The sequence below is a fragment of the Gopherus flavomarginatus genome, chromosome 16 (assembly GCF_025201925.1).
Source record: "Gopherus flavomarginatus isolate rGopFla2 chromosome 16, rGopFla2.mat.asm, whole genome shotgun sequence".
In the NCBI taxonomy this organism is placed as follows: Eukaryota; Metazoa; Chordata; order Testudines; family Testudinidae; genus Gopherus; species Gopherus flavomarginatus.
This window is the reverse complement of record NC_066632.1, coordinates 1443432-1471332: the sequence shown is the minus strand read 5'-3', so window position 1 is coordinate 1471332 and position 27901 is coordinate 1443432. Positions and strand designations below refer to the sequence as shown.

The following is a 27901-nucleotide window of genomic DNA, read 5'->3' as shown; positions in this document are numbered from 1 at the left end:
AGCAGGGCTCGGGGGGAGGATTTGGGGGGGCAGGGCTCCAGGGGGGACAGAGGGGAAATGGGGCAGGGCTCTGGGGGGACACAGGGCTCAGGGGGGCAGGGCTCCAGAGGGGTACGGGGGGACAGGGCTCTGAGGGGGGCTCCGTGGGGCAGGGCTCAGGGGGTCAGGGCACTCACGACTCGCTGGCGACGGAGGAGTTGCGGGACATGGTTTTGGGCGACAGGTCGTAGTCGCTGTCCGAGCGGTACAGGAAGGACTCGCGCCGCTGCCCGGCTGGGAAACTGGGGTGCAGGACGAGGCCGGGGCTGGCCTGGGGGTCCAGGGGGCTCCTGGCTGGGGAGGGGCCATTCTCCACCTCGAAGCTGCAGGAGACAGAAGCCAGGTAAGCAGGGGGGTCCCAGGCCTGCCCCCCCCCCAGCTAAAGACACACTGGGTTCCCTCTGGTTCCCACGGCCCCTGCTGTCCCAGCCCTGCCCCACACTGTGCCGGTGCCCCTCACTCCCGACCCGCAGCCCCTGCTGGCCCAGCCCTGCCCCCCACTGTGCCGGTGCCCCTCACTCCCGACCCGCAGCCCCTGCTAGCCCAGCCCTACTCCCCACCCGAGCTCTGCCGGTGCCCCTCACTCCCGACCCGCAGCTCCTGCTGGCCCAGCCCTACTCCCCCCCGCAGCTCTGCCGGTGCCCCTCACTCCTGACCCGCAGCCCCTGCTGGCCCAGCCCTGCCCCCCACTGTGCCGGTGCCCCTCACTCCCGACCCGCAGCCCCTGCTAGCCCAGCCCTACTCCCCACCCGAGCTCTGCCGGTGCCCCTCACTCCTGACCCGCAGCCCCTCCTGGCCCAGCCCTGCACCCCACTGTGCCGGTGCCCCTCACTCCCGACCCGCAGCCCCTGCCGGCCCAGCCCCCGGTTCTGTCAGTGTGCGGTAAGGCAGGTTTCCTTTCCTCAGGCCTGTTTCATGGCTGCCCAGGTCAGGTCCCTTCCTGCCTCCCAGCCAATCTGGGGGGTCCAGGTGGGGTCTCTTCCCACCAGCAGATCCTGCCCCGGGGCCCCTGGGGCCCGACTCAGCCCACTCACCTGCGGGGGTGCAGAGAGCTGCAGGGCAGGGCCATGCTCAGAGCGGCATGGCCAGCCTGGGGGCTGCCCCACAGGGTCACAGCTCGCCAGGGGCACGGGGCCCTCGGGGCTCACAGCTGCCCACCCCAGAGCCCTGCGGGAGCCGGGCCGCCCACCCCCCGCGCCGCATGGGGCCCGCGCAGGGCGGAAGTTGCTGCAATCGGGTTGGGAAAGGCTGTGGGGGGAGAGGCCTGGGCCCGGTGGCTCCCCCAGCCGGGGGCCAACTCACCGCCCGGGGGCCCTGCTCCTGCCGAGCAGCACCGGCTTCCTGCCCCCCCGGGAGGAAAAGTGCCGCCGGCGGCGGCGGGGGGGGGGGGGAGAACCCCAGGCCCTAAGTGCCAGGCCAGGCCAGGCCAGGCTGGGGGCTCCCCCGGAAGAACCGGCCTCTGGGCTTCCTCCCCTCCCACCCGGCGCCTTTCGCTTTCAGTTCTCCCAGCAGGAAGGCAGCTGCCGACCCAGCTTCCCCCCCCCACCCCAGCCCTTCCCCGGCACTCCCAGCTCCCCTCCCCACCACACCCAGGTCCCCTCCCCCACCACGCCTGGCTCCTCCCACACCACATCCAGTTCCCCCACCCCTCCCCTCCCCACCACGCCCAGGTCCCCTGCCCCTCCCCCTCCCCTCCCCACCAAGCCCAGATCCCTCCCCCACCACGCCCTGTTCCCCGCCCCTCCCCTCCACGCCCAGTTCCCCCGCCCCTCTCCCACCACGCCCAGGTCCCCCACCACGCCCAATTCCCCTGCCCCTCCCCCATCACGTCCAGCTCCTCCCCGTCACATCCAGCTCCTCTCCCCCACCACACCCAGCTCCCCTCCCCCACCACGCCCAGGTCCTCCTCCCCTCCCCTCCCCACCATGCTCAGCTCCTCCCCCACCATGCCCAGCTCCCCTGCCCCTCCCCCACCACGTCCAGCTCCTCCCCGTCACATCCAGCTCCTCTCCCCCACCACATCCAGCACCCTCCCCCACCACGCCCAGCTCCCGTCCACCACACCCAGTTCCCCCACCCCTCCCCCACCACGTCCAGCTCCCTCCCTGTCACACCCAGCTCCTCTCCCCCACCACGCCCAGGTCCCCAACCCCTCCCCTCCACGCCCAGTTCCCCCTGCCCCTCCCCCACCACGCCCAGCTTCCTCCCTGTCACACCCAGCTCCCCTCCCCCACCATGCCCCCCTCCCCTCCCCCACCACGCTCAGGTCCTCCCAGCCCTTCCCTGTCACACCCCGCTCCCCTCCCCCACCACACCCCACTCCCCTCCCCATCCCACCTCCCCATGTCCTTCTCCTCCAGTGACGCTTCCCTCCTGCCCCACCCAGCATGTCTCCCACCACCCAAGCTCCCCGAGCCCTGCCCCCTCATGCCCTGTTCCTCACTCCCGCCCTGCCATGCAGCCCCCACTAGCCCAGCCCTCCTGGTGCCCCTCACTCCCGACCTGCAGCCCCCACTAGCCCAGCCCTCCTGGTGCCCCTCACTCCCGACCTGCAGCCCCCGCTAGCCCAGCCTGACCTGCTCACTAGTAAATCACCCTCATGGGGCCGTTTTCCAGCTCCCCAGAGGAATCTGCACAGGGAACATGAGCGGCCGTGACACACTGTGTTCAGCAGAAGGCAGTGGTGCACGCACAGACACAACCCTTGCACATTCATTCCCATGCACACCCATGTGACCTTGCACACTTCACTTGTCCCCATCCGATTTGGATCTCAGGTCAGGCCCCCCCAGCTGCAGCCCTGCTGTCTCCCATAGGGACCGTGAGGGGAGGGGCTGGCTGCTCTCATCGAAGGGCTCCCCCCTTGCGTCTCTGGCACCCATCGGGCTTGGGGAGTTTGGCAGTGCAGGGATTGGAGGAAGTAGCCGGAGCAGCAGGAGTGGGGGCCCAGAGGGGTGGGAGGGAGCTGCCCGCTGAGCCCAGCCAGGCAAGGAGCTGGGGCAGGGGGGGCTCCAGGGAGGGCTGCTCTGAGCCCCAGAGACACGTTTGCACCCTGGGAGAGACTCCCCCACCCTCCCAAGGGGCTCAGGGCCCAGCCCTCATCACCACAGGGTTGCTGAACCTGTCGGGCAGGGGCCTGGCCCGGGGATTTCCGGCTAGGCTCCTCCCCCCGCAAGGAGCGGCCCGAGCACGAGCCTGGGGGTCAGGACACCTGGGTTCTCTCCCCAGCTCTGACCTGCTGGGTGACCTAGGGAAACCCCTCTGGCCCTGCGGAGACTCAGGTCTGTGCAGCACCCAGTGTCTAGTGCTCCCTGAGCAGAGGGCTCACCCCGAACCCCGCGGAGCGAGGCTGGGCTGGCAGGGACTGCAGGTCGGGAGTGAGGGGCACCGGCAGAGCAGGGGGACGGGGCGGGGCTGGGCTAGCAAGGGCTGCGGGTCGGGAGTGAGAGGCACCAGCGGAGCTGGTGGGGCAGGCCTGCGCTAGCAGGGGGCTGCGGGTTGGGAGTGAGGGGCACCGGCGGAGCTGGGAGGGGCAGGCCTGGGCTAGCGGGGGGCTGTGGGTCAAGAGTGAGGGGCATGGGCAGAATGGGTGGGGAGGGCAAGGCTGGGCTAGCGGGGGGCTGCGGGTCGGGAGTGAGGAGCACCGGCAGAGCTAGGGGGGCAGGGCTGGGCTAGCGGGGGGCTGTGGGTCAGGAGTGAGGGGCACCGGCGGAGCTGGGGGGGCAGGCCTGGGCTAGCGGGGGGCTGCGGGTCGAGAGTGAGGGGCATCGGCAGAACGGGTGGGGAGGGCGAGGCTGGGCTGGCAGGGGCTGTGGGTCGGGAGTGAGGGGCACCAGCGGAGGTGGGGCGTGTCCATCATGGTGCTGACGGGGGGGGGGCGACACTTTCACCTAGCAGCACCCTGGCAATGCTATTTACAAACACGGGGGGAGGAGCTTTGTGCTCAGACACCCCCCGCACCGGCCGTGCTGGGAAGCGGGGGGGCAGGTCCCTCTGTAGCCTCCCCTCCCCCCACAAGCAGCAGCGAGCCCAGCTGGCTGCCAGGCCAGTGGGCGGGGGTCTCAAGGGGGCAGAGAATGAGCAGCGCAGACACCCCCAAGTGCGGCGGAGCAGGGACGGAGCCCAGCCAGTGGCTGTGCAGCACCTGGCGTAACGGGGCCGGGTCAGAGCGACTGAGAGCTCAGTGCCAACCACTGCTGCTGGTCCCACTGGCACCCCTGCAGGTGTGCACAGCTGCACACCCCCCCGTGCACAGCTGCACACACTTGTGCACACGTACACACATACCTGTATGTGCGCATAGCCACACGCAACCCCACACACACCTGAGCACAGGTGCACACACCCGTGCACATGCACACACCCCCATATGTGTGCACACCCATGCACACCTGCACACACTTCACATCCACATCTGTCCACACCCACACCAACCTGGGCGCACACTCCCACACACATTCATGTACACCCATACACCTGTGCACACCACACACCCATGCACACCTGCACACACTGCACACCCACACACCTGTGCACACATGCATGCACTTCACATATCTGTGCCCCCTGTGCACACCCCTGTCCATACCCCCCCACACCTGTGCACAGCGCACACTCCCCAGCACCGGTGCACACCCACACACCTGTGCACACCAACTGCGCACACACAGAGTAAGCCCCATGCAGTCTTCCTTGCCGGCTCTGCTAGGGGCGTGGGGGAGAGGCCGACGCACACACAGGATTGCCCCCCACAAACACACTTGACCTGCCTCAGCCTCCTCCCTCCCCATCCGGCTGCACAGGGGCTTGCACGTGCCTGTCCCAGCTCAGAGATCCCCCGCCCCGGCCTTTCCAGCTGTGACACTGCCCCCCCCCTTATTAACCCACACTCTAAGCATCGTTAGCAGCAGCCACCTAGTCCCCTCCCCAACTCTATGAGCCTCCCACAAGGGATGGGGGGGTCACCCCACCCCACCCCGTGCACTGGGATCCCACCTGCACTGCCCCAAGGGGGGTCCCCAGCAGCTCCCCAGGCCAGGTGGGCCTGAGGCCAGTCCTAAGCCAGCCCTGCCAGTGGGGAGGCAGCTCCGGATACACCCGACCTGCCCCATCAGCAACTGAGCTGCCATCTGGCATCCTCTGCGTGCCCAGCTCCCAGCAGGCAGGTGCTGGCAGGGCGGGCCCCCGCCCCGGGGCTCAGGGGTCAGCCAGGGGCCCGAGCCTGTCGCAGCAATGGGAGCTCAGAGCCTCCCCTCAGCAAAGGCAGGGGGCTGGGGCCTCTCTGGGGAATCCCCCCAGCCCCTGCCCGGCTCAGACCAGCCGAGCCCCCCGGTGCAGCACAGCCGAGCGGGGCCTGGCTGGGGGCCGGCACCAGCTGGAGCAAAGCACCTTTCACAGGGTTCGACACCAGAGGCTTTGGGACACCCCCGCAGCAAACGATCCCAGAGCATGGGGACAGGACACCCCGGGAAAGGCACAGGGAGAAGAAGAGACTTGATCAGGGTCACACAGTAGGAGAGTGGCAGAGTTGGGGAGAGAACCCAGGAGTCCTGGCTTCCAGCTCCACCCTCCCAGCTCCAACCACTACACCCTCCTCCCCTGCTGGAGCAAAGAGCCCAGGAGCCCTGGCTCTGAAGGACACCCAGTAGGGGAGGAGACTCCGACTGGGAGCCCCCCTGGGGAGGGGAACTGAGGTGCTGGGAGGGTCATTGCTGTGCTACACACAAACACGCACACACCTCAGTGGCACACACACTGTACTGCATGCACCAAGCACTGAACACGCACACATACACGCTGCACTGCATGCACAAAGCACTGGGCACACACTGCATTGCTCACATGGCGTGCACACTGCAATGCATGCACCTTGAACTGAAAATGTGCACATACACACCTCACTGCACGCACAAACACTGCACTGCATGCACACACACTGCACTGCATGCACATGGCATTAGGCACGCACTGCATTGCTCACACGGCGCGCACACAACACTGTATGCACCTTACACTGAACATGCATATGTACACGCTGCACTGCATGCACACACACTGCACTGCATGCACATGGCACTGGGCAACACTGCACTGCTCACACGGCGTGCACACTGCACTGCATGCACCTTGCACTGAAAACGTGCACATACACACTGCACTGCATGCACACACACTGCACTGCATGCACATGGCATTGGGCACACACTGCATTGCTCACACGGCATGCACACTGCACTGCATGCAGCTTGCACTGAACATGCACATGTACACGCTGCACTGCATGCACACACACTGCACTGCACACACAGGGCAATGGGCACACTCTGAATTGCTCACACGAGCGCATACCCTGTGCGGCAAGGCGGGGTGGGCAGGTCACAGCACTGACGTCAGCCTGGGGAGGCGAGCGAGGGGGTGCCAGGAAGTGATAAGATAAGATTAGGGAGCCCTGGGGTGACGCAGGGCGTTATCAGCCCGAGAGGCAGGGAGGAGCCTTGGGACAAGGGCGTTACTGGGTTTCCAGCCACACTGCACCCCTGGGCTAGCCCGAGAGAGGAGAGCCACGTGGACTAGTGGACAGAGCACAGGGCTGGGGCTCAGGAGACATGCTCTGCCGCCTCCCTGCTGGGTGCCCCTGGGAAAGTCCCTGCCCTCCTCCATGCCTCAGTTTCCCCATCTGTAAAATGGCTACATCCCTTGCTGACTGGGGGGGGTAGATAGCAGGGGGGGTGGGGGTGGTATGGGAGGCACTGGCTGACATGGCTCCAAGGGTGGGCTGGCTGGGAAGAACGGGGGAGGGACATGCCACAGCCAGTCCCCCCCCCACAGGATTGGAAGGGAGGGGTCTGGTGGCTCCAGCTGTTTGCAATTAGGGCTGGGTGGGGTTGGGTTTTTTGGCAGGGGGGAGGGGCTCTTCTGCTGGAGTTTATGCCAGGTCAGTGCCTGGGGCCAGCCGCAGCTGTCTGGGGGGAGGGCGGGCGGCTGGGAGCTCCTGACAGGCAGAGGAAACAAAAAGGGGGGGGCATCCCTTCTCCCCCACCCCGATCCCAGGGATGACAGGACAGGAGGGAGCCATGGATGTGCAGACCCCACTCGCCCACAGGGGACGGGGGCTGAGGGGCAGCCGACGCACAAGGCACCAGCGACACCCCCTTGCTCGCCCAGCACAGCCTCCCAGCTCAGGGCCCGGTGTGGGGACCAGACGTGAGCCGGGGGGCTGAGAGGGCTGCAAAACACAGCTGGGAGCTGAAGCAACAGGACGCAGGGAAGAAGCAAAGCGCTGGTCTTGGGAACAGACCCACGGGTGCCTCTGGGAGCGGAGTGGGGGCTGGTGGTCAGAGCAGGGGGCTGGGCGCCAGGACTCCTGGGTTCTCTCCCGGCTCTGGGAGGGAAGTGGGGGCTGGTGGTGCACTGCATGCACACACACTGCACTGCATGCACATGGCATTAGGCACGCACTGCATTGCTCACACGGCGCGCACACAACACTGTATGCACCTTACACTGAACATGCATATGTACACGCTGCACTGCATGCACACACACTGCACTGCATGCACATGGCACTGGGCAACACTGCACTGCTCACACGGCGTGCACACTGCACTGCATGCACCTTGCACTGAAAACGTGCACATACACACTGCACTGCATGCAACACACAATGAAGGAAGAAAGGGCTGGGACTAGACAATGAGCAGGTGGAGTTATCCTGGTATTACAATGTTTGGTTTACTTTTTTTTAAAACTTCCTTTACTCCCCTCTCCCTTTTAGACTCAGAGCCAGGACTCCTGGGTTCTCTCCCCGGCTCTGAGTGGGGAGTGGGGTCTGGTGGTTATAGCCAGGGGCTGGGAGCCAGGACTCCCGGGTTTTAACCCCAGCTCTTGGAGGGGAGGGGGGTCTAGGGGTGAGAGCAAGGGGACTGGTGGTCAGGGTGCCTGGCTCCTATTCTCCTCCAGTGACTGTCTGCGACCTTGACCAAAGCCCTTCCCCTCCCTGTGCCTCAGTTTCCCCACCCATTGCTCAAGCTTGGCTCCTGCACAAGCTGGGCTGTGAAGCTGAACACGTGGGTATTTGCAAAGGGCTTTGGGTGGAGGCTGCAGAACAAACAAGGCTTTGGCTCAGCGACTCTGCTCCTCCCTCCCTCCCTGCGGCCCTGCCACTGACCCCTCTCCCTGAGGCCTCAGGGGACAGGTCCAGGCCTGGCTCTGGCCAGGCAGGGCTATGAGGGAGACTCCTGCAGCAACAGCCCAGGCAGAGTCCGTGAGAACCTCGGCATCCGGGCAGGGGAGACCAGGTCCGGTCAGAGGGGATCTGGCGCAAAGCTACAGAGAGACACCCGCTGAATGGGGCACCAGACCCCCCAAGGCACAACCGGGATCAGGGCCCCGTCGTGCCGGGCGCTGCCCAGACCCCAACTGAGATCAGGGCCCCGTTGCACTGGGCGCTGCCCAGACATGGAGTGAGAGACAGCTCCTGTCCCATCTAAACAGAGAGGTGGGAAACTGAGGCACAGAGCAGCGGCGTGATTTGTCCAAGATCAGCAGCAGGCGTCCCAGCGCCCAGCCCCGCCCCTGCCCCCCCACCCCCACCCCAGGCCGCTAACCCTACAGCCCTGCTTTAGGTGAAGCATCCTGTGAAACGCACCCCTGCTCTCCATGCCAACCTAGGCTCTGTCCCATCAGCCCCCGCTTCAGGCCTGCAAAGGGGGGCTCCCACCGGCCACTCCAGGGCATCCTGCCCAGGCTCAGTCACCAGGGTGCAATGGGGAGCCGGCAACGAAGGAAACGCCAGCCCTGAGTACCCCGAAGCCACCCGTCCCCGCTGCTCTGTCCCCCGGGGGTCGCTGGGACCTGGCGCCCAGCGCCGGCGCAGCACCAGGGGTAACCCAGGCGTTGGAGGAACTCGAGGGGGCGGAGCCGCCAGGCCAGGTGTAAATACAGCTCCTGGCTCCCGATCCGGGGAGGGGACAAGCCAAGGGCCACAACTGCAGGGCCCTGCCCGAGGATCTAGCCCCTCAGGCCCCTGTTCCCCACCCCCTGCACTGGGCACCGCAGAGCCACCCAGCCTAGAGTCAGCACCAGGGGCTCAGCACGCAAAATCCACCCCCAATGCCGCCCAGGGGCTTGGGTGCCTCAGCTGCCAATCAGAGGCTTGTTAACTTGCAGCTGAGACCCAGCAAACTCAGGTCACTGAGCGGCCTCAGCAGGGGAGGGACCCAAGCAGCTCTGGCCACTCAGGGCTCCTGCGGGGAGCACCCCAAGCCGGCGCAGCCAGAGCCCCCTCTGTCCCCCCACCCCAAAGTCAGGGTTAACAGGGCCTCCCGCAGCCAGGGGCAGGACAGGGTCACCGTATCAAACTGGGCAGCACTGCCCTAAACACACCTGCCTGGGGCATCGGTGCGCACGCACACTCGTCCCCCAGAGTGCACACACACGCACACTCACCCCCCAGAAAGTGCACACACACGCTCACCACCGAAAGTGAGCACACGCACACACTCGCCCCCCAGAGTGCACACACACGCACACACACTCACACACGACTGCACATGCACACTCCCCATGAGTGCAGACACACGCACACTCCCTCCCTGAAAGTGCACACACTCACCACCGAAAGTGAGCACACACACACACACACACTCCCGAGTGCACGCGCACACACTCACCCCTGAGAGTGCACACACACATGCCCCAAAACTTCACGCACACACTCGCCCCCCCAAAAGTGTACACACACACACACACTCACTCGAGAGTACACACGCACACTCCCTGATGGGCTCACAAACACACTCACCATGAGTGGACACGTGGGGACAGTCTCACCCTGAGTGCACGTGCACAAACACACTCACACCAGCACGCCCCCACTGACACACTCACCTTAAGCACACACACAACTGCCCCCCGGCCCCCCAGTACACGTGCTTCCCCCGCAGCTCACCGACCTCACGGACTTGCCCAGCCGGTGCCGCCCCACGTCCGCCTCGCTGAAGGAGAACTGCATGGCCCGGGGGACCCAGGAGTCCGGGACAGCGCGAGGGGGACCCCGGGCGGACATGGGGGGCCGGCGGCTCCGGGCGGGGCAGCCCCGCAGCCCGGTCCCCACGCTGGGCTCGGCCCGGCCCCGGGCGCCCGGCTGGCCGGGGAGGGGCCGCGGTTGGCTGCAAAGCCCGGGGGAGGAGTTCGGGGCCGGGAGCCGGGGCGTGGGGCTGGGCTCCCCAAGGACTCGGCCCCCGCCCGGCCTGGCACCCGGGGCTGCGCTTTGGGGGACACTCGGGGGGCTACAAGCCAAACACTCCGAGTTCACAAGCGCTCGCACGCGCAGCCCCCGCTTGTGCCAAAGTGCTTCACAGACATCTCGCGTCGCACACGCGTGTGCACACACCCAGGCCAGTCTCCTCCTTTCACACAGACGAAGCAGGGAAGAGACGTGTGCCAGGGACACAGTGTGAGTCAGAAGTGAAACCTAGGTGTCCGGGCTCCCATCCCGCACCCCACTCTCACCACCAGCCCCCATTCCCCTACAAGAGTGAAATGCTGTGTGTCGGGTGTGGGTTTGTTATTGTAGGGTTGCGGAGTGGGGGCAGTGGACGGGAGGGTTTGTTGCTGTAGGGTTCGGGGGCAGTGGCAGGTTGCAGAGGGGGCAGGGGGCAGTGGATGGGAGGGGTTGTTATTGTAGGGTTGTGGGGGGCAGTGGATGGGAGGGGTTGTTATTGTAGGGTTGTGGGGGCAGTGGCAGGTTGTGGGGGGCAGTGGATGGGAGGGGTTGTTACTGTAGGGTTGTGGGGGGCAGTGGCAGGTTGTGGGGGGGCAGTGGATGGGAGGGTTTGTTATTGTAGGGTTGTGGGGGCAGTGGATGGGAGGGGTAGTTACTGTAGGGTTGTGGGGGGCAGTGGATGGGAGGGGTTGTTATTGTAGGGTTGTGGGGGGGCAGTGGATGGGAGGGGTTGTTTTGTAGGGTTGTGGGGGCAGTGGCAGGTTGTGGGGGGCAGTGGATGGGAAGGTTTGTTATTGTGGGGGGCAGTGGCAGGTTGTGAGGGGACAGTGGATGGGAGGGGTTGTTATTGTAGGGTTGTGGGGGGCAGTGGATGGGAGGGGTTGTTATTGTAGGGTCTCTCCCATGCCGAGCCTTTATTTTCAGCTAAGCTCTGTTTTAAAAGGGCAGGAATTCTGCGTGCGAGGAAGCAGGGGGCAGGCCCATGTGTGGGGAGAGCCCAGCCACCCCATGGGGTCCCCACTGCCCCCTTTGGGTCCCAGCCCTGCCGGCTCCAGATCCCATCCATCGCCTCCGGCTCTTACCAGCTGCCCCAGTTCCAGGATGGGACCGTGCCAGTCCCGCCTCCCTGTTTACAGACCGTGATGACAGATCCCGACAGCTGGGGGGGGACCAGTGTCACTGGCCCCTGGGAGGTGCTGTGGGTGCCTGGCCTGGCTCCAGGGGGAACCCAGGTTTCCTGGCACCCAGCCCCACCCATCTTCCAGAGCTGGGGACAGAGCCCAGGAGTCCGGGCTCCCAGCCCCCTCTGCTCTCACCTACCAGCCCCCACTCCCCTCCCAGAGCTGGGAGAGAACCCAGGAGTCCTGGCACCCAGCCCCACCCATGCTCTAACCCCTAGACCTCACTCCTGTCCCATAGTCGGGACAGAGCCCAGGAGTCCGGGCTCCCAGTCTCCTCTGCTCTCACCCACCAGCCCCCACTCTCCTCCCACAGATGGGGAGAGAACCCAGGAGTCCAGGCTCCCAGCCCTGCTCCCTCTCACCCCTAGACCCCCACTCCCCTCCCAGAGCTGTGAGAGAACCCAGGAGTCCTGGCTCCCAGCCTCCTCTGCTCTCACCCACCAGTCCCCACTCCCCTCCCACAGATGGGGAGAGAACCCAGGAGTCCTGGCACCCAGCCCCACCCCCCCAAACCCCTAGACCCCACTCCCCTCCCATGCCAGGAGAGGACCCAGGAGTACACACACACACACAGAGCTCCCCCTACACATGCACAGCTCCCCTTCACACGTGCACACAGCTACACACACAGCTCCCTCTACACACATACACAGCTACACACACACAGCTACCCCTACACACACACACACACACAGCTCCTCTTCACACACGCACAGCTACACACACACAGCTCCCCTTCACACATGCACAGAGCTACACACGCACACAGCTACACACGCACACAGAGCTCCCCTTCAAACACGCACACAGCTACATGCACAGCTCCCTCTACACACATACACAGCTACACACACACAGCTCCTCTTCACACACGCACACAGCTACACACACACAGCTCCCCCTACACAGCTACACACACAGCTCCCCTTCACACATGCACACAGCTACACACACACACAGAGCTCCCCTTCACACATGCACACAGCTACACACACACCCCTCCGTACACACACACACATCACTAAATTATTACAGAAAGCTCTCAAACAAGCCCCACCCAGAGAACACCCCCGAGGTGAGAACCCCCTGGGGCGGGGGGCGGGAGGGGGTCAGGACTGTCAGTCACTGCCTGGGATGATGAGTGTGGTGGGATGGATCCGGGGCACAGCAGAACCCCCCCCCCCACACACACACACACCCTCTGCAGGGATTTATTACACCCCATGCTCAGTGCCAGGGCCCTGACCTGCCTCCAAAACCATCAACCACTGGAGCTGGGGGGTGGGGGGGGGCGGAGAGGGATTATATGCATCCACCCCACCCCCTGAAGCTCACCCAGAGAGTTGGGCACAAGCTTTCCTGGGTAAAAGACACTGCAGTGCAAACACTGCCGGTCCCATAAACACCCCCTACACTGGGAACCGACAGACTGCTACGCTCCCCTGCATGCCTCCTGCTTCCATCCAGGGCCCTGCACGCGCCCCATTGTCCGCAGCCAAGCCCTAAAATACACCAGGTTTGCTCCGAGCCCTCAGACAGAGACAAACCCCCACAGGGTCTCCAGCAAGCATTCTTGAAGTACAGTTCCCACCACTGACCGAGCGAGACGGGTACCCAGGACAGGCCCAGCGAGGAAAAGAACAGGCCACCACTGGCCATCACGTACAGCCCCCAGCTAAAACCTCTATCAACCATCTCCAACCCATCCTGGAAAACGGTCCCCCACTCTCACAGACCTTGGGAGACAGGCCAGTCCTCGCTTACAGACACCCCACAACCTGGAGCAAATACTGACCAGCAACTACACACCACACCACAGAAACACTAACCCAGGAACCAAACCCTGCAACAAACCCCGGTGCCAACTCTGTCCACCTCATAGCACCTAACCACACCAGCCACACGTCGGGCTCGTTCCCCTGCACATCTACCAATGTGATATGTGCCAGCAATGCCCCTCTGCCATGTGCATTGGCCAAACCGGACAGTCTCTACGCAAAAGGATAAATGGACACAAGTGGGACATCAGGAACGGTAACATGCAGAAGCCAGGAGGAGACACTTCAGTCTCCCTGGACACTCAATAACAGACGTAACAGTAGCCATCCTGCAGCAAAAAAACTGCAGAACTGGAATTAATTTGCAAACTGGACACCATCAGATTAGGCCTTAATAAAGACGGGGAGTGGATGGGTCACGACACAAGTTTCCCTCCCTTGGTATTGACACCTGCTCACCAGCTACTGGGGGTGGCCCACATCCACCCTGACTGAACTGGCCCTGTCAGTGCTGGATCCACCTGCCGGTAACTCCCTTCTCTTCACCTGCCAGTGCATTTACGCCCGTACCTGGAATTCTCACTCCCTGCAGCAGCAGAAGGGGGGTTTTACACACGAAAGCTGCTGCCCAAATCAGTCGGTTTGTCTTTAAGGTGCCACCGGACTCCTCGCTGTTTTTGTGGATACAGACTAACCCAGCTACCCCCCTTGATACAGAGGGCTGGCAGCAGAGGGAACAGAGGGGGGCAGGTTACGTCTCCCCCAGCATTCGCGCTGCACCTGGATCGCACCTCCAACCCCCTTCAGAGGGGCCAGGCGGAGCTTAGGGACGGAGCAACAGAAAACACTCTGCCCTGCAGGGGCCTGTGGGAGCTGAGAGCTTTGGGGGGGCGGGTGCGTTGGGAAGCACCCAGCCCTGACTGCGCCCTTGGGCGTCCGGCCCCAAGTTACCTGGGAGATCTAGCAGGCTGCTAGGCCAAGCTTGGGCAACACCTGGGTGCAGCCGCTGGGCAGAGATCAGCAGCCCCCCGACTGGCCCCCACCGCTTCGTCAGCCTGGTGCCAAGGACTCAGACAGAAACAGCCCCAGGGCTCTTCGCCTCAGCCTGGGGAAGAGTCTGTCCTTACCTGGCAGAGACAGAGGCGAGCACCTGGTCAGTTACAGGCCACAAGGCCCCAGCCTCCCACCTGGCAGGGGTCCCTCCCCCAGGCCCGAAGGTGGGCGAGGCAGGTCCTTCCACACCTCTGAAGCATTGGGACCGACTAGGGGGTGGGGTCTAGTGGTTAGAGCAGGAGCCAGGACTCCTGGGTTCTTTCCCAGCTCGGACACTAAGGGCCCGAATGATGCAGGGGGTGGGATGCGAGGCTGGTGGTTCCTTGGATACAGAGATGGCCGGTCGCCTGCAGTCAAAACAGCTCCCCCTTATTGACCCCAGACCAGACTGCGGGGTGGGGGGTGGGGGGGCTGCTCCGAGAGCCCCTGCAGAGAATCCAGGGGTGCAGGATCACACTGCCCCCTTGTGGGCCAGCTCAGCGCTGCAGTGTGTTTGGGCCAGGGAAGGGGACACCCACGGACCCCGGGCCTCCTGTCCGCAGGCAGGAGCCTGCGGCCTCTGGCCCTTCGCTCAGGCTGCAGCAGATTCACTAATCTCTACATGGCCAAATGGGAGCTGCGGGTTACGCGGGGGTCAGGCTCTGGACATCCAGCCCGGAACGGCCCCCAGCTTCTCCCTCCCAGAGCTGGGGACAGAACCCAGGAGTCCTGGCTCCCAGCCCCTCCTGCTCTAACCACGAGATCCTACGCCTGCCTGCTGCTATCACCCCAGCCCACGTCCCTGTCTGTGTGGTGCAGAGAACGGGGGCTGGACCACCCCACCCTGCAAACCTCTTTCTCTTGCCCCCCAACCAGGGGAGCTGCCCCACAACCGCAGGCTCAGACTGTCTCCGCAATAAGAGGGTTACTGCCAAGCGGAAGGCAGCTGCCAGCCGCAGTAAGTTGTGCGCCTTGGCCCCCACACGACTCTCCCCCTTGCCCCACTGACAGCGAGAACAGCCTGGCTGAGCAGCCCAGGGCCTGTGCTCAGGCCTGTCAATGCCCCCCCCCACACCCTGTCCCACCTATAAAACCGAGACAAATCCGGTCATGATTCGGGTTTCCGGCCCGGGGCCAGTGACGGGTCTCAAGCTGGGTTAACTGAGAGGCCAACCTCCCTGCTCCAGCAATGCGATGTAAGCTGTGCCCATGGGACGATACCCCCCCCCCCCCCGCTTGGACAATGCAAATGGGGAGTTGGCGTTGTTAGTTGGGGGGAGCTCGGGAAAGCCGGGGAGAAACAACCTGAATTTCCCCAATTCCCTTTGAAAATGTTTTGGATTTCCAAAAACAAACACTAAAAGGGCGGGGGAGAATGCTGGTTTTCACCCCCCTGCCCCTCGGTTTCCTAGCAGCCAGGACAGAGGAGGGGGGAGGCTGGAACCCCCCAGTGATTTTGCCATTTGGGGAAACACCATTTGCTGTTGAAGATGATTCCAAAACCCAGGCCTTGCCTCCCCCTCCCCCCGTGCGCCCCAACAGGCCCTGCCCAGCACCCCCCAGAGAGCACCAGTGGCTCAGACCCCCCAGCAGCCCTGAGACTGCAGGAATTTCCAGCTGTGGGGTGAGGCGGGTCTGCTTCTAACGCTTTCTGGGCCCCCTGGACACCCAGCCCCAGGGCCTGGGGGCAACGTGGCTTCTTCTGCCCCCGGCTCTGCGGTGCAACCGGGCTGCAGAGCGCCCCCTGCAGGGCTACCCGGCCCTCCCAGCTTCCCCCTGCTTCTTATCAGCCCCCGTCAGCCTGTGCTCAGTTTCCTGTGCCATCCCCTGCGGGTGGTAAGCCAGTGGCCGGGGACATGGTGTTCCCAGGAGGGGGGGGCTGCGGCAGCCGGGACCCAAAGCAGCGCCCAGGTGGGGGGATGGGCAGCCGCCAGGGCAAGGGGGCAGCAGGAGCAGTGCCAAGCCCAGTCCCCCGCCCTCTGCAGCAGGGGAGCCGAGCAAGGGAACCCAGCCGGGGCCGAAACTGAGAAACCCACAGTCGGTGACTCAGCGCAGGAGCCTCAAACCACAGATCCAGGGGGAAGGGGGGGGCGCACAGGCAGCCCCACGAGAGCCTGGCAGGATTGGGCCCCACCAGCCTCCCGTGAGGAGCTGGCAGCAGCACTGGCTTCCCAGCAGCAGGACGCAGGAGCCGCTCTCTGGAGCTGTCACGCCACTGTCAGTTCCCCTGCCCGGCCCTGCGGGCGGGCGCACGAGGGGCCAGATGCAGACACAGCCGGGACTGATCCCACAGGGACGCAAGGAGCTGGGACCGGGCCAGAGCTGGGGGCCTGGATCCCCACCCGCCCCGGGCCAGACCAATGGGCCTGGATCCCCACCCGCCCCGGGCCAGAGCTGGGAGCCTGGATCCCCACCCGCCCCGGGCCACAGCTGGGAGCCTGGATCCACACCCGCCCCGGGCCAGAGCTGGGGGCCTGGATCCCCACCCGCCCCCGGGCCAGAGCTGGGGACCTGGATCCCCACCCGCCCCGGGCCAGAGCTGGGGACCTGGATCCCCACCCGCCCCGGGCCAGACCAATGGGCCTGGATCCCCACCCGCCTCGGGCCAGACCAATGGGCCTGGATCTCCACCCGCCTCGGGCCAGACCAATGGGCCTGGATCCCCACCCGCCCCGGGCCAGAGCTGGGGGCCTGGATCTCCACCCGCCCCGGGCCAGAGCTGGGAGCCTGGATCCCCACCCACCCCGGGCCAGAGCTGGGGGCCTGGATCTCCACCCGCCCCGGGCCAGAGCTGGGAGCCTGGATCCCCACCCACCCCGGGCCAGAGCTGGGAGCCTGGATCCCCACCCGCCCCGGGCCAGAGCTGGGGGCCTGGATCCCCACCCGCCCCGGGCCAGAGCTGGGGGCCTGGATCCCCACCCGCCCCGGGCCAGACCAATGGGCCTGGATCCCCACCCGCCCCGGGCCAGACCAATGGGCCTGGATCCCCACCCGCCCCGGGCCAGAGCTGGGAGCCTGGATCCCCACCCGCCCCGGGCCAGACCAATGGGCCTGGATCCCCACCCGCCCCGGGCCAGAGCTGGGGACCTGGATCCCCACCCGCCCCGGGCCAGAGCTGGGGACCTGGATCCCCACCCGCCCCGGGCCAGACCAATGGGCCTGGATCTCCACCCGCCTCGGGCCAGACCAATGGGCCTGGATCCCCACCCGCCCCGGGCCAGACCAATGGGCCTGGATCCCCACCCGCCCCGGGCCAGAGCTGGGAGCCTGGATCCCCACCCGCCCCGGGCCAGAGCTGGGGGCCTGGATCTCCACCCGCCCCGGGCCAGAGCTGGGGGCCTGGATCTCCACCCGCCCCGGGCCAGACCAATGGGCCTGGATCTCCACCCGCCCCGGGCCAGAGCTGGGAGCCTGGATCCCCACCCGCCCCGGGCCAGAGCTGGGAGCCTGGATCCCCACCCGCCCCGGGCCAGAGCTGGGAGCCTGGATCCCCACCCGCCCCGGGCCAGACCAATGGGCCTGGATCCCCACCCGCCCCGGGCCAGACCAATGGGCCTGGATCCCCACCCGCCCCGGGCCAGAGCTGGGGGCCTGGATCCCCACCCGCCCCCGGCCAGAGCTGGGAGCCTGGATCCACACCCGCCCCAGGCCAGACCAATGGGCCTGGATCCCCACCCACCCCGGGCCAGAGCTGGGGGCCTGGATCCCCACCCGCCCCGGGCCAGAGCTGGGAGCCTGGATCCCCACCCGCCCCGGGCCAGACCAATGGGCCTGGATCCCCACCCGCCCCGGGCCAGAGCTGGAGGCCCGGATCCCCGCCCACCCTGGGCCAGACCAATGGGCCGGGATCCCCGCCCACCCCTGAGACCAGGACCCCCTCACGCCGGGAGCTGCACAGACCCCGCCCCTGAGACCAGGGCCCCCCTCCCGCCGGGCACTGCACAGACCCAGGGGCAGCCCCTGCTCCAAAAAGCTCACCATCTAAATAAGGAGGGAGGGGAAAGTGAGGCGCAGCAGGGAGGGGACCTGCAGGGCAGGGACAGAACCCTGGAGTCCGAGTCACAGCCCTGGCCTACCCTGCTCCCGCTGCCCTGCTGTCTCTGTGCTCCCCGGGCCGGGGGCTGCAGCCAGAATCCCAACTTCTCTGGGCCAGTTGTCCCAGGCCCAGCACAGGGCCCTGCCTCGATGGAAGGGGGCCAGGCCTTCCACAGCGCAGTCACCCCGTTCACACGTTGCGCTCTCTCCAGCAGCCCTTTTACGGCACGAGACCCCCCCCAAGGGACCCCGAGTCGTGTTTTCCTCCTCTGCTCCCCCTCCCCCCGCCCAGACTGGCCACAGCAGCTGCACATCTGGAGCATCTGAGCCGCGGGTCAGCCCTAGAGCCGGTGGAACCGTGAGAGATCCAGACCGGCACTGCAGGGACACCACCGAGGGCAGTGCCAACTGAGAGCAATGCCACAGGCTGCACAGCGAGACAGCCCCTACCCCTGGGAGCTCGCTGTCCCAGGGCAGGAGGGGAAACTGAGGCGCAGAACAGCGCTGTCCAGCAGGGTATGGCAAAGGAGGGGGCAGAGTGCACGTCTCCAGGTTCTCACCAGACCACACTGTCTCCCCAGGCTGTTCCTCTGCCAGGCTCTGCCCCCAAAGCCCTTTCATGTGGCTTCCAGCCGGGCCTTCCACCAGCTCCCCAAACTTCAGGTGCTGGCGATTTCCCAGCCACTGAGTGACGGGAACTGACTGTGCCATGAGGGGGCAGGCAAAGGGGCACGAGCAGCGGAGCAGAGTGAGACGTCCCAGGCCGGATGTCCTTCTGCATGGAGCAGGGCCTGTCTACAGCCAGAGCCACGGGGCAGGGCTCAGCGCTGCCCACACCAAGGCAGTGTCTCAGTGGGAGATGAATGGACACTAGTGCTTAGAGCTGGGGGTATGGAGGATGCACGCCAGGACTCCTGGGTTCTTTCCCCAGCTCCGGTAGGGGAGTGGGTCTACTGGGTTATAGCCAGGAGCTGGGAGCTGGGACTCCTGGGTTCTGTCCCCAGCTCTGGGAGGGGAGTGATGTCCAGTGGGTAGATGCCTGGGAACGAGGACTCCTGGAACTGGCAATAGAAGTGGGGTGTAGGGGTTAGAGTGGGGGGACCAGGAGTCAGGATTCCTGGGGTCCAGGCTCTATCACTTACTGTGTGACCTGGAACGAGTGCCTCGGTTTCCCCACAATCTGGGAGTGGGGGATGATGCCCCGCCCCACTGGCATAGAGGCTTCATGGAAGTTAGCAAAGCGCTGGGAGCAGCTGACAGGATGACAAACCCCTAAACCCCATCCTAGCTGCCCCACAGACCATCCAGGGGTGCTGCGCTGACTCTGCCAGACATCACAGGGGCCTTCGGCTGATGCCATCACACAGCGCTTCCTGGCCAGGGCCAGAACCCAGGAGTCCTGGCCCCCTGCCCCGCCACCCCCCCCACAGCCTAACCACTGGACCATGGGGGGATGCTGCAGCGGGAACCACGCCCCACTCTGGGTGAGATCCATGCCCTACAGCGGGGTGGGGGCTGCGGTGCAGCCAGTCCAGCTGCACCAGTAGGGCGCTGGAGACCCAGCCCTGGGCGTTGTGCTGGGGGCTCTCCCTGCCAGTGCCCAGGCTACCCCGCTCTGCTCTCCCGGGCCTAGGGGCACACTGGCAGTGCAGCTGTGTGTGGGGTGTGAAGCCGGGACAGCAGGAGGCTGTGCTGGGGCCCTGACCACCAGGCTGGCAGGGGGAGGGTTCACAGCCGGGTGCCCGCTCCTTACCAGCCCTTCAACTTGCGGTGATGCTCCTGAATGCTCCTGTTCACCCGCAGCCTCGTCAGGAAGGTGGGTGAGTTGCTGGGGAAGAAGACGGGGGAGTGGGGGAGCCTGAAGGCCGAGCCCGACTTGGGCTGGCACTGGGGGGCACTGGGGGAGCTGGGCAGAAACGTCTCATCGTCCTGCCTGCTCAGCAGCTCCAGCTCGGGGATGCGGGGCAAGCTTCTCCGCTTCCTCTCCTGCGCCATGGCAGTGGTGCCCCCGGGGTGGATCCGCCGAGCTCCGGGTCTCGCTGGGCAGAGGAGGGCAGTCGTGCCCGAGTGGTTCTGGCAGAGACGCTGGCAGGTCAGAGACACCTGGGTGACACCAGGGCACGGTGCCTTCGCCAGGTGCCTGCTGGTGCGCTCGGGGCAGGGACACGGTCCAGCTGTCAGCCCGCTGCCCTGCGGCCCCTCTGGCGTGTCCCGCGGCTCAGCCAGCCCCTGGCAGTGCCCTCCTGGTGCCACGCTGGCCCGGGGCAGCTGCTGCTCTGGGAAGCAAATGGCTGCCAAAGTTTCTAGCAACTCAGCTGGTCCTGGCCTCTGGAAGTGTCTTGCGGGGGAGGGCTCGGGGCAGTGGGTGCCCCCCGATCTGGGGATGTGAGGTGCCCCCGAAAGGCCCCCCCCGTCAGTCGCCCTTCCCAGCCAGCCAGCCGGGAGGGCAGGTTCCTCCAGCCCTGCCGAGCCCGCGGCTTTACCCTCCTTCCGCTCCGAGCGCAGCAGGAACAGGAAAGCTCAGCCCTGCTGAGCCGAGCCCTCCCGGACCCTCAGCGGCGGGAGAGACTTCCCCTCCGGCCCTCCCAGCACCGACAGCCACAGCCACTCAGGGGCAGGCACCCGGGCTGGGATTGTGGGTAAGGGGCAGGGCCAGGAGCCGAGGGAATCCAGCTTCAGTTCCCAGCTCGGCGAAGGATTCGCTCTGCGCCCTAGGGAGAGCCCTGGGCAGTTCCGTGCCTCAGTTTCCCCAGGGGTGGGGTAAGAGCCCTCCCCTTGGTTAGAGCCCAACCTGCTTTGGGGCAGAAGCCCCGGCCCCTGCTGACGGGGGGGGGGTACCTGCCTTCTAGCCCCAGCTCCGGAGGATAACCTAGGCCAAGTCCCTGTCCCACTTAGTGCCTCAGTTTCCCCTCGCACCCCTTGTCTGTTGGATGAGGAGGCTGTGTCCATGCCGTGCTCAGTGCAATGTCTGCTCTCCACTTCCCCTGGGACCCCAGCCCTTGTTCTCCCGGAGGACAGACCTGTCCAGTCTCGGTCCCCTCGGCCCCACCCCCCTCCTGCCCCATCCCACCTCCCTTGGGCCTCGTACCCACTGCATGGGCTGGTCACGGGCACTGCCAGCTCGGCTCCTCCCCAGCACCAGCCTCTCCCCCAGTGCCAGCCTAGCCCCTCCCCAGCCCCCCCAGTACCAGCCCAGCCCCTCCCCCATGCCAGCCCAGCCCCTCCCCAGCACCCCGGTGCCAGCCTAGCCCCTCCCCAGACCCCCCCCAGTGTGAGCCCAGCCCCTCCCCAGCATCAGCCCCTCCCCGGTGCCAGCCTAGCCCCTCCCCAGACCCCCCCAGTGCCAGCCCAGCCCCTCCCCCATGCCAGCCCAGCCCCTCCCCAGCACCAGCCCCTCCCTGGTGCCAGCCTAGCCCCTCCCCAGACCCCCCCCAGTGCGAACCCAGCCCCTCCCCATGCCAGCCCAGCCCCTCCCCAGCACCAGCCCCTCCCCGGTGCCAGCCTAGCCCCTCCCCAGACCCCTCATGCCAGCCCAGCCCCTCCCCAGTGCCAGCCTAGCCCCTCCCCATCCCCCCAGTGCCAGCCCAGCCCTTCCCCAGTGCCAGCCCTTCCCCAGTGCCAGCCCAGCCCCTCCCAGCACCAGCCCTTCCCCGGTGCCAGCCTAGCCCCTCCCCACCCCCCCCAGTGCGAGCCCAGCCCCTCCCGCATGCCAGCCCAGCCCCTCCCCAGCACCAGCCCGTCCCTGGTGCCAGGCTAGCCCCTCCCCATCCCCCCAGTGCCAGCCCAGCCCCTCCCCATGCCAGCCTAGCCCCTCCCCAGTGCCAGCCCAGCCCCTCCCCAGCACCAGCCTAGCCCCTCCCCAATGCCAGCCCAGCCCCTCCCCAGCGCCAGCCCAGCCCCATGCAAGCCACAGACATCGCTCTGCCCATCTCTGCTGACGGCTTCTAGCTACAGCTCAGAGCCAGCCTGCGCCCCCCCCCCCCACCGCCCCGCCCCGCCAGCCATGCTCCTCTGGAAACGCTCCTTGCTTGGGCAGCAAGTCCTTTGGAGGGTCCTGCTCAGCCCTCCAGCATCCTGGGGCCTCCATCCCCTGCTCTTTTCCCTCTGCCCCAGGTCTCCGGGCGAGCGCACCTGCAACCCCGTTCAAAGCCCAGCTCTATGCTGACCAGGAGCAGCTCTAGACATTTTGCCACCCCAATCATGGAGGATCCGCTGGTCCCGCGGCTTCGGCGGACCCTCCGCAGGCAAGCTGCCGAAGGCACCTTGCCTGCCGCCCTAGCGGCGACTGGCAGAGCGCCCCCCGCGGCTTGCCGCCCCAGGCACATGCTTGGAGCGCTGGTGCCTGGAGTTGCTCCTGATGCTGACGCCCCACTGTGACGCAGTGGGACTGTTCTTAATGTTTCCTCTGAATACTGTGGGGGGGGCCTCAGCTCCTGGCCGACCCTCTGTCGCCTGGCAGCTAATGACCCAGGCCCTTCCCCTGCAAGGGGATGCTAAAGGTGGGGGAGAACAAAGAGGTCAGGTGACCTCCTGGCCCAGGAAAGGAGCTGAGCAGAGGAGGGGCTGGAGGGGGTTGTTAGTCTGGAGCTGGCTGGGGACAAGGCGTGAAGTGCAGACGTGGGGGGTCTGGCTCACTGCCCCCCAGAATGGACCCGGCTGAGGGGTCCGGTTCTCTGTACCTACAAGCTCTGTGTTAGACCCTGTTCCTGCCATCGAATAAACCTCTGTGTTACTGGCTGGCTGAGAGTCACGACTGACTGCAAAGTGGGGGTGCAGGACCCTGTGGCTCCCCCAGGACCCTGCTGGGGCAGGCTCACTGTGGGAAGTGCACGGAGGGGCAGAGGATGCTGAATGCTCCAAGGAGAGACCCAGGAGGTGAAGCCGTGGGAGCTTCTTGCCCTGCAGACAGTCTGCTCCAAGGGAGAGGAAGCTCCCCAAAGTCCTGCCTGGCTTTGTGGGAAGCAGTTCCAGAGCATCGCCCAGGGACTCCGTGACACCCACAGTCATGAACATGTGGGTCTCAGCGGGACCAAGGGGTTGCCTAGTCCAGGCCCCGCGCTGAGCCAGGCCAAGCAAACCCAGCACAGCCCTGGCAGGGGTTTGTCCATCTGCCCTTAAAGCCTCTGTGACGGGGATTTCCCAGCCACCCTGGGAGCCTATTGCAGAGCGTCACCACCCTGCGAGTTAGACTGTTCCCCTGATTGCTGATGAACCCTCACACTGAGGCTAGGGCCCCTGGCTCCTTGTCCTGCCCTAGTGGCCATGGAGAACAACCCACCCCCAGCCCTGCACGTGAGAGGCCGGTTCTCAGGGCCCCTCAGGCTTCTCTCCGGAGCAAACAGGCCCCGGGTTTGTAAGGTTCCTCGCAGCGCAGGTTGGCTGAACCTTCGCTCGGTCCGGCCGCTCTCCTCTGGGCTCTCTCCAGCGTGTCCCCAGCCTGCCTGAAGTGCAGCGCCCAGAACTGGACACCGGGCTCCTGCTGGGGCCTCCCCGAGCGGGACAGTCACCTCCCGCGTCTCACATCCGGCGTGCCTGTTACTGCGCCCGGACCGCTACTAGCCCCTTGGCAACGGCAGTACACTGGGGGCTCACATTCAGCTTGTGACCCCTGGTGACCCTCTGGCCCTTTGCAGCACGGCCACCACCCAGCCTGCTCGTCCCCACTCGGCACTTGTGCATTTGATTTTCCCTTTGTGACGTTGTTAACGAGAACTGGGACCCTATGGAGCATTGTTGCAACCAAGGTCCTATAGCTGCACCAAACCTTGTACCAAAGAAGCCCCATGAGGTGTCTATGGGGAGGTGATGATTTGCTGGTTACGATGATGCGTACGCGCTCTCTCTCTCTCTCTCTTGCTCTCTCTCTCTCTGTGTGCGCAGTTGAAGTTAGGAATATTGGCTCTGTACTTGGATCTCAATATGCTTTGATTCTAAGTAGCCTCAGTGAAGCGTCTGGTCGGCTTCTCGAGAAAGGGCTGTTCTCAGGAAGTGCCCAGTCAAGAAACGTAACAGACAATGGACTTTGGGAGACGCCGACCCACCTCTGAGCTTTCCTGGGAACGTTAAAACTAACATGGAAACAATGGCATCATGTGAATATAAGGATGCTGCCTTTGGTGGAACCCAACGGTGAGCGTCAATTCAGGACGAATTGCTCAGAGCCGGGCAGTCACAGCCTCAGGCTGGGGGTTCTCCACCTCTAAGGCACCAAACCAGCCAGACAGAGAGGACTTCGATGTCACCCCCCTGGCAAACCACAAGTCACACAAGCAATTCCCCCAGACACTCGAGTTTCCCAGTATCCCCACCAGTGCCACTCGTCCTGGGGATAAATAGTTATGAAAACCAACACTCCAGTAAAAGGAAAAAGGTTCTTCCAATCTCAAAGGGCCAAGCCCCAGACCCAGGTCAACATACAAGTCAGATCTTACCCACAAATCACGCTGGTGCCAATCCCTTGGGATCTAAAATCTACAGGTTTATTCATAAAGGAAAGAAATGCAGCTGAGAGCTAGAACTGGTTAAATGGAATCAGTGACATCCCATAATGGCAGAGTTCTGGGTTCAGGCTTGTAGCAGTGATGGAGTAAACGGCAGATTCAAATCAAGTCTCTGGAACATCCCCCACTGGGATGGGTCATTCAGTCCTTTGGTCAGAGATTCAGCTTGTAGCAAGGTCCCTCCAGAGGTAAGAAGCAGGACTGAAGAGAAAATGGAGGCGTTTCCAGGCCATTTGATAGTCTTTCGCTTGTGAGTGGAAACCCCTTGGTTCTCCTGTGGAAAATCACAGCAGCAAGATGGTGTCTGGAGTCACATGGGCAGGTCTCATGTCCCTGCATGAGTCAGTTTGCAGGCCACTGTTTCCATGTTAGTTTGAAGGTTCCCAGGACAGCTCAGAGGTGGGTTGGCGTCTCCTGAAGTTCATTGTCCGTTAAGTGTTTCTTGACCAGGCACTTTCTGAAAATAGCCCTGTCACGGAGTGGGGGGAGTCAGGGCCCTGCACCTCTCTTCCTGTGATTCCCCGGGACTCCCAGCCAGCCAGTAACACAGAAGGTTTATTAGATGACAGGACACAGTCCCAAGCAGAGCGCGTAGGTACAACCAGGACCCCACAGTCAAGTCCTTCTGGGGGGCAGGGAGCTTAGACCCCAGCCTGGGGTTCCCTGCGTTGCACCCCCCAGCCCAAGACTGAAAACAAAACCTCCTCCAGCGGCTCTCTTCCCCCTCCCCCTGCTCCTCCTCCCCTTTGCTCAGTCTCCAGGGCAGAAGGTGTCACTTCTCCCAACCCCCCTCCCGGCTCAGGGAGCTTCCTTCAAGGGAAGTCCCCCATCCCCATGTAACCCCCCTGTGACGTTCCCAGGTCAAACTCCCTGCTCCGTCCCAAGCCCCTTCTCAAGACGCCGACCAAACGCTTCACTGAGGCTACTTAGATTCAAAGCACGTGCGCACACACACACACACACACCACACACACACGCGCGCGCGCCTCCTTGGTACAAGATTTGGTGCAGCTCTAGGACCTTGTTTGCAGCAATGCTCTATAGGCTCCCAGCTCTTGTCAGTAACATCACACCCTTCCCAAGAGCAGGACTTTGCACTGGTCTTTGCTGAATTTCAGCTTGTTGATCTCAGACCAGCTCTCCAGTTTGTCCCGGTCGTTTTGAATCCTAATCCTGCCTCCCAAGTGCTCCCAGCCCCTCGCGCCCGGCTGTCACCTGCACAGTTTATAAGCCCACTCTCCACTCCGTTACCCACGTCACTACTGGTCCCAGTGCTGACCCTTGTGAGATCCCCCTGGAAACGCCCCCCCAGACAGTGTCCCACTGAGAACTACGCTGGGCGCTCGCTCGCTCAGCCAGTTGTCACCCCCTGCACAGTCACTGCATCCAGCCCCATTCCCCTACTTTGCGCAAGGGACGCCAGGAAAAGGGAGATCTATCAGCGTCCCCCCGTCCCTCCCACCAGGCCAGGAGCCGCATCGATGGAGGAAATGAGGGCGGTTTGGCAGGTCTGTCCTTGGGAAAGCCGTGCTGGCTATTCCTCCTAACCCCGCCAGCCTCCAGGTGCTGGCAGGCTGATTGCTCACTTGGTCCAGTATCTGTGCAGCTCCCGGCGTCAGGCCGACTGCTCTATTGTGCCCGGGGCCTGTGCTAGGGGCTCTGTTTGCCCTTCTCCCGTCCCCGGGAGTCTCCCAGATCAGGGCTAAGGGCTCCGAGACGACTTCAGCCGGTTCCTTACGTGCCCTGCGACTTTCCTCAGGCCCTGCCAACTCAAACACGGCTAACTTCTGCGGTCAGTTCCTTCCCGGCTGGCACCAGCCCCTCCCTCCGGCGTCCCAGCTCCTCGTCCTCTCCCAAGACCCTGCTCTGCCCTTGCTCAGGCACCAGGACAGGCCAGCACCTGCCTGTCACCTGGGTGCCACCTTCAACTGCCCCCCCTGGGACCCCAGCCAGGCGCCAGCTCTTACTCATCCTGTCTGGTGACCGCTGCCGATCCGGCTTTTCCCACCCTCCACACGGGCGTCCCCCGGCGCAGAGCAACAGTCCCTCTAGCCCAGGCTCCTGCCTGACAGGAATGGACAGACCAGGGCAGTTCTCGAGCCATCCAGCCTGGCGTCCGCTCCCAACTTCCGGCAGAGAAGGTAGAACTCTGGCCCAGGCTCTGATCAGCAGCAGCCTTCGCCGTGGCCTGGCCAGACGCAGTCCTGCCCCACTCAGCTCCCTGCCGAACGCAGCTGCAAGGCCATTCGCCCAGCCCGCTGCTTTGACCGCGTCTCCCTTCTCTGCACCCCTCCACTGGCCCCCTTCTCTGCACCCCTCTGCCGGCCCCCTTCTCTGCACCCCTCCGCCGGCCCGCTTCTCTGCACCCCTCTGCCGGCCCCCTTCTCTGCATCCCTCCATTGGCCCCCTTCTCTGCACCCCTCCACTGTCCCCATTCTCTGCATCCCTCTGCCAGCCCCCTTCTCCCAGCTGGGGAGGTGCTATCATAATACACATAATAGTCCCACCTCCCAGTGTTTAGAGGGTGAGCTCTTCGCGCAGAGGGCTGTGGGTGTGGGGGGGTTTCTCCCATGGGCTCTCAACGTACCGGACTCTCTTCATGCCCAGGATGGGGGGATTCCCACTGGGACAAGTGGCTCTTCTGCCCCAGCTCCCCTTCCCCCCATGACATCACAGCCTGTTTCTATGAGAAAGCCGGCGGTGTCAGCAAGCTCACACCAGGAGCTGGACTGCAGCTTCCGGGGCAGGAGTGTGGGAAAAGGGCAGTGGTGAGGCCAGGACCTGCAACATGGCCATGGGGCGAGGGGCCCTCGGCCTGGAGGAAACACACAGGGGCCTGTGTGATGAAGTGGGAATGTTCTTAATATTTTCTCTGAATACTGTGTTGGTGCCTCAGTGTCCCCATGGCAGTTCTTAAGTATCTGGCAGAGCAAAGGGCCAGTGCACCTAAATGCCTGACACTCTGTCTCCTAGCAACTGATGGCCTGGGCCCCCCCTCTGCAAAGGTGCCAGCTGAAGGTGTTGGAGACAAAGGGATCAGGTGACCTCCTGGCCCGGGAAAGGGGCTGAGCAGAGAGGAGGGGCTGGGAGGGGTTGTTAGTCAGGAGCTGG

At 64.6% G+C, this 27901-nt stretch overlaps 1 protein-coding gene across 1 annotated transcript in view; it reads right to left on the bottom strand.

Annotated features, from left to right (window-relative positions):
- PDE4A (phosphodiesterase 4A) overlaps positions 1 to 27901 on the bottom strand; it is a 126566-nt gene that overhangs the window by 43412 nt on the left and 55253 nt on the right. Inside the window, exon 2 of the mRNA XM_050924819.1 lies at positions 177 to 362. Within this exon, the coding sequence (XP_050780776.1) occupies positions 177 to 362 (186 nt within the window). The remainder of the gene's footprint in view (positions 1 to 176; positions 363 to 27901) is intronic.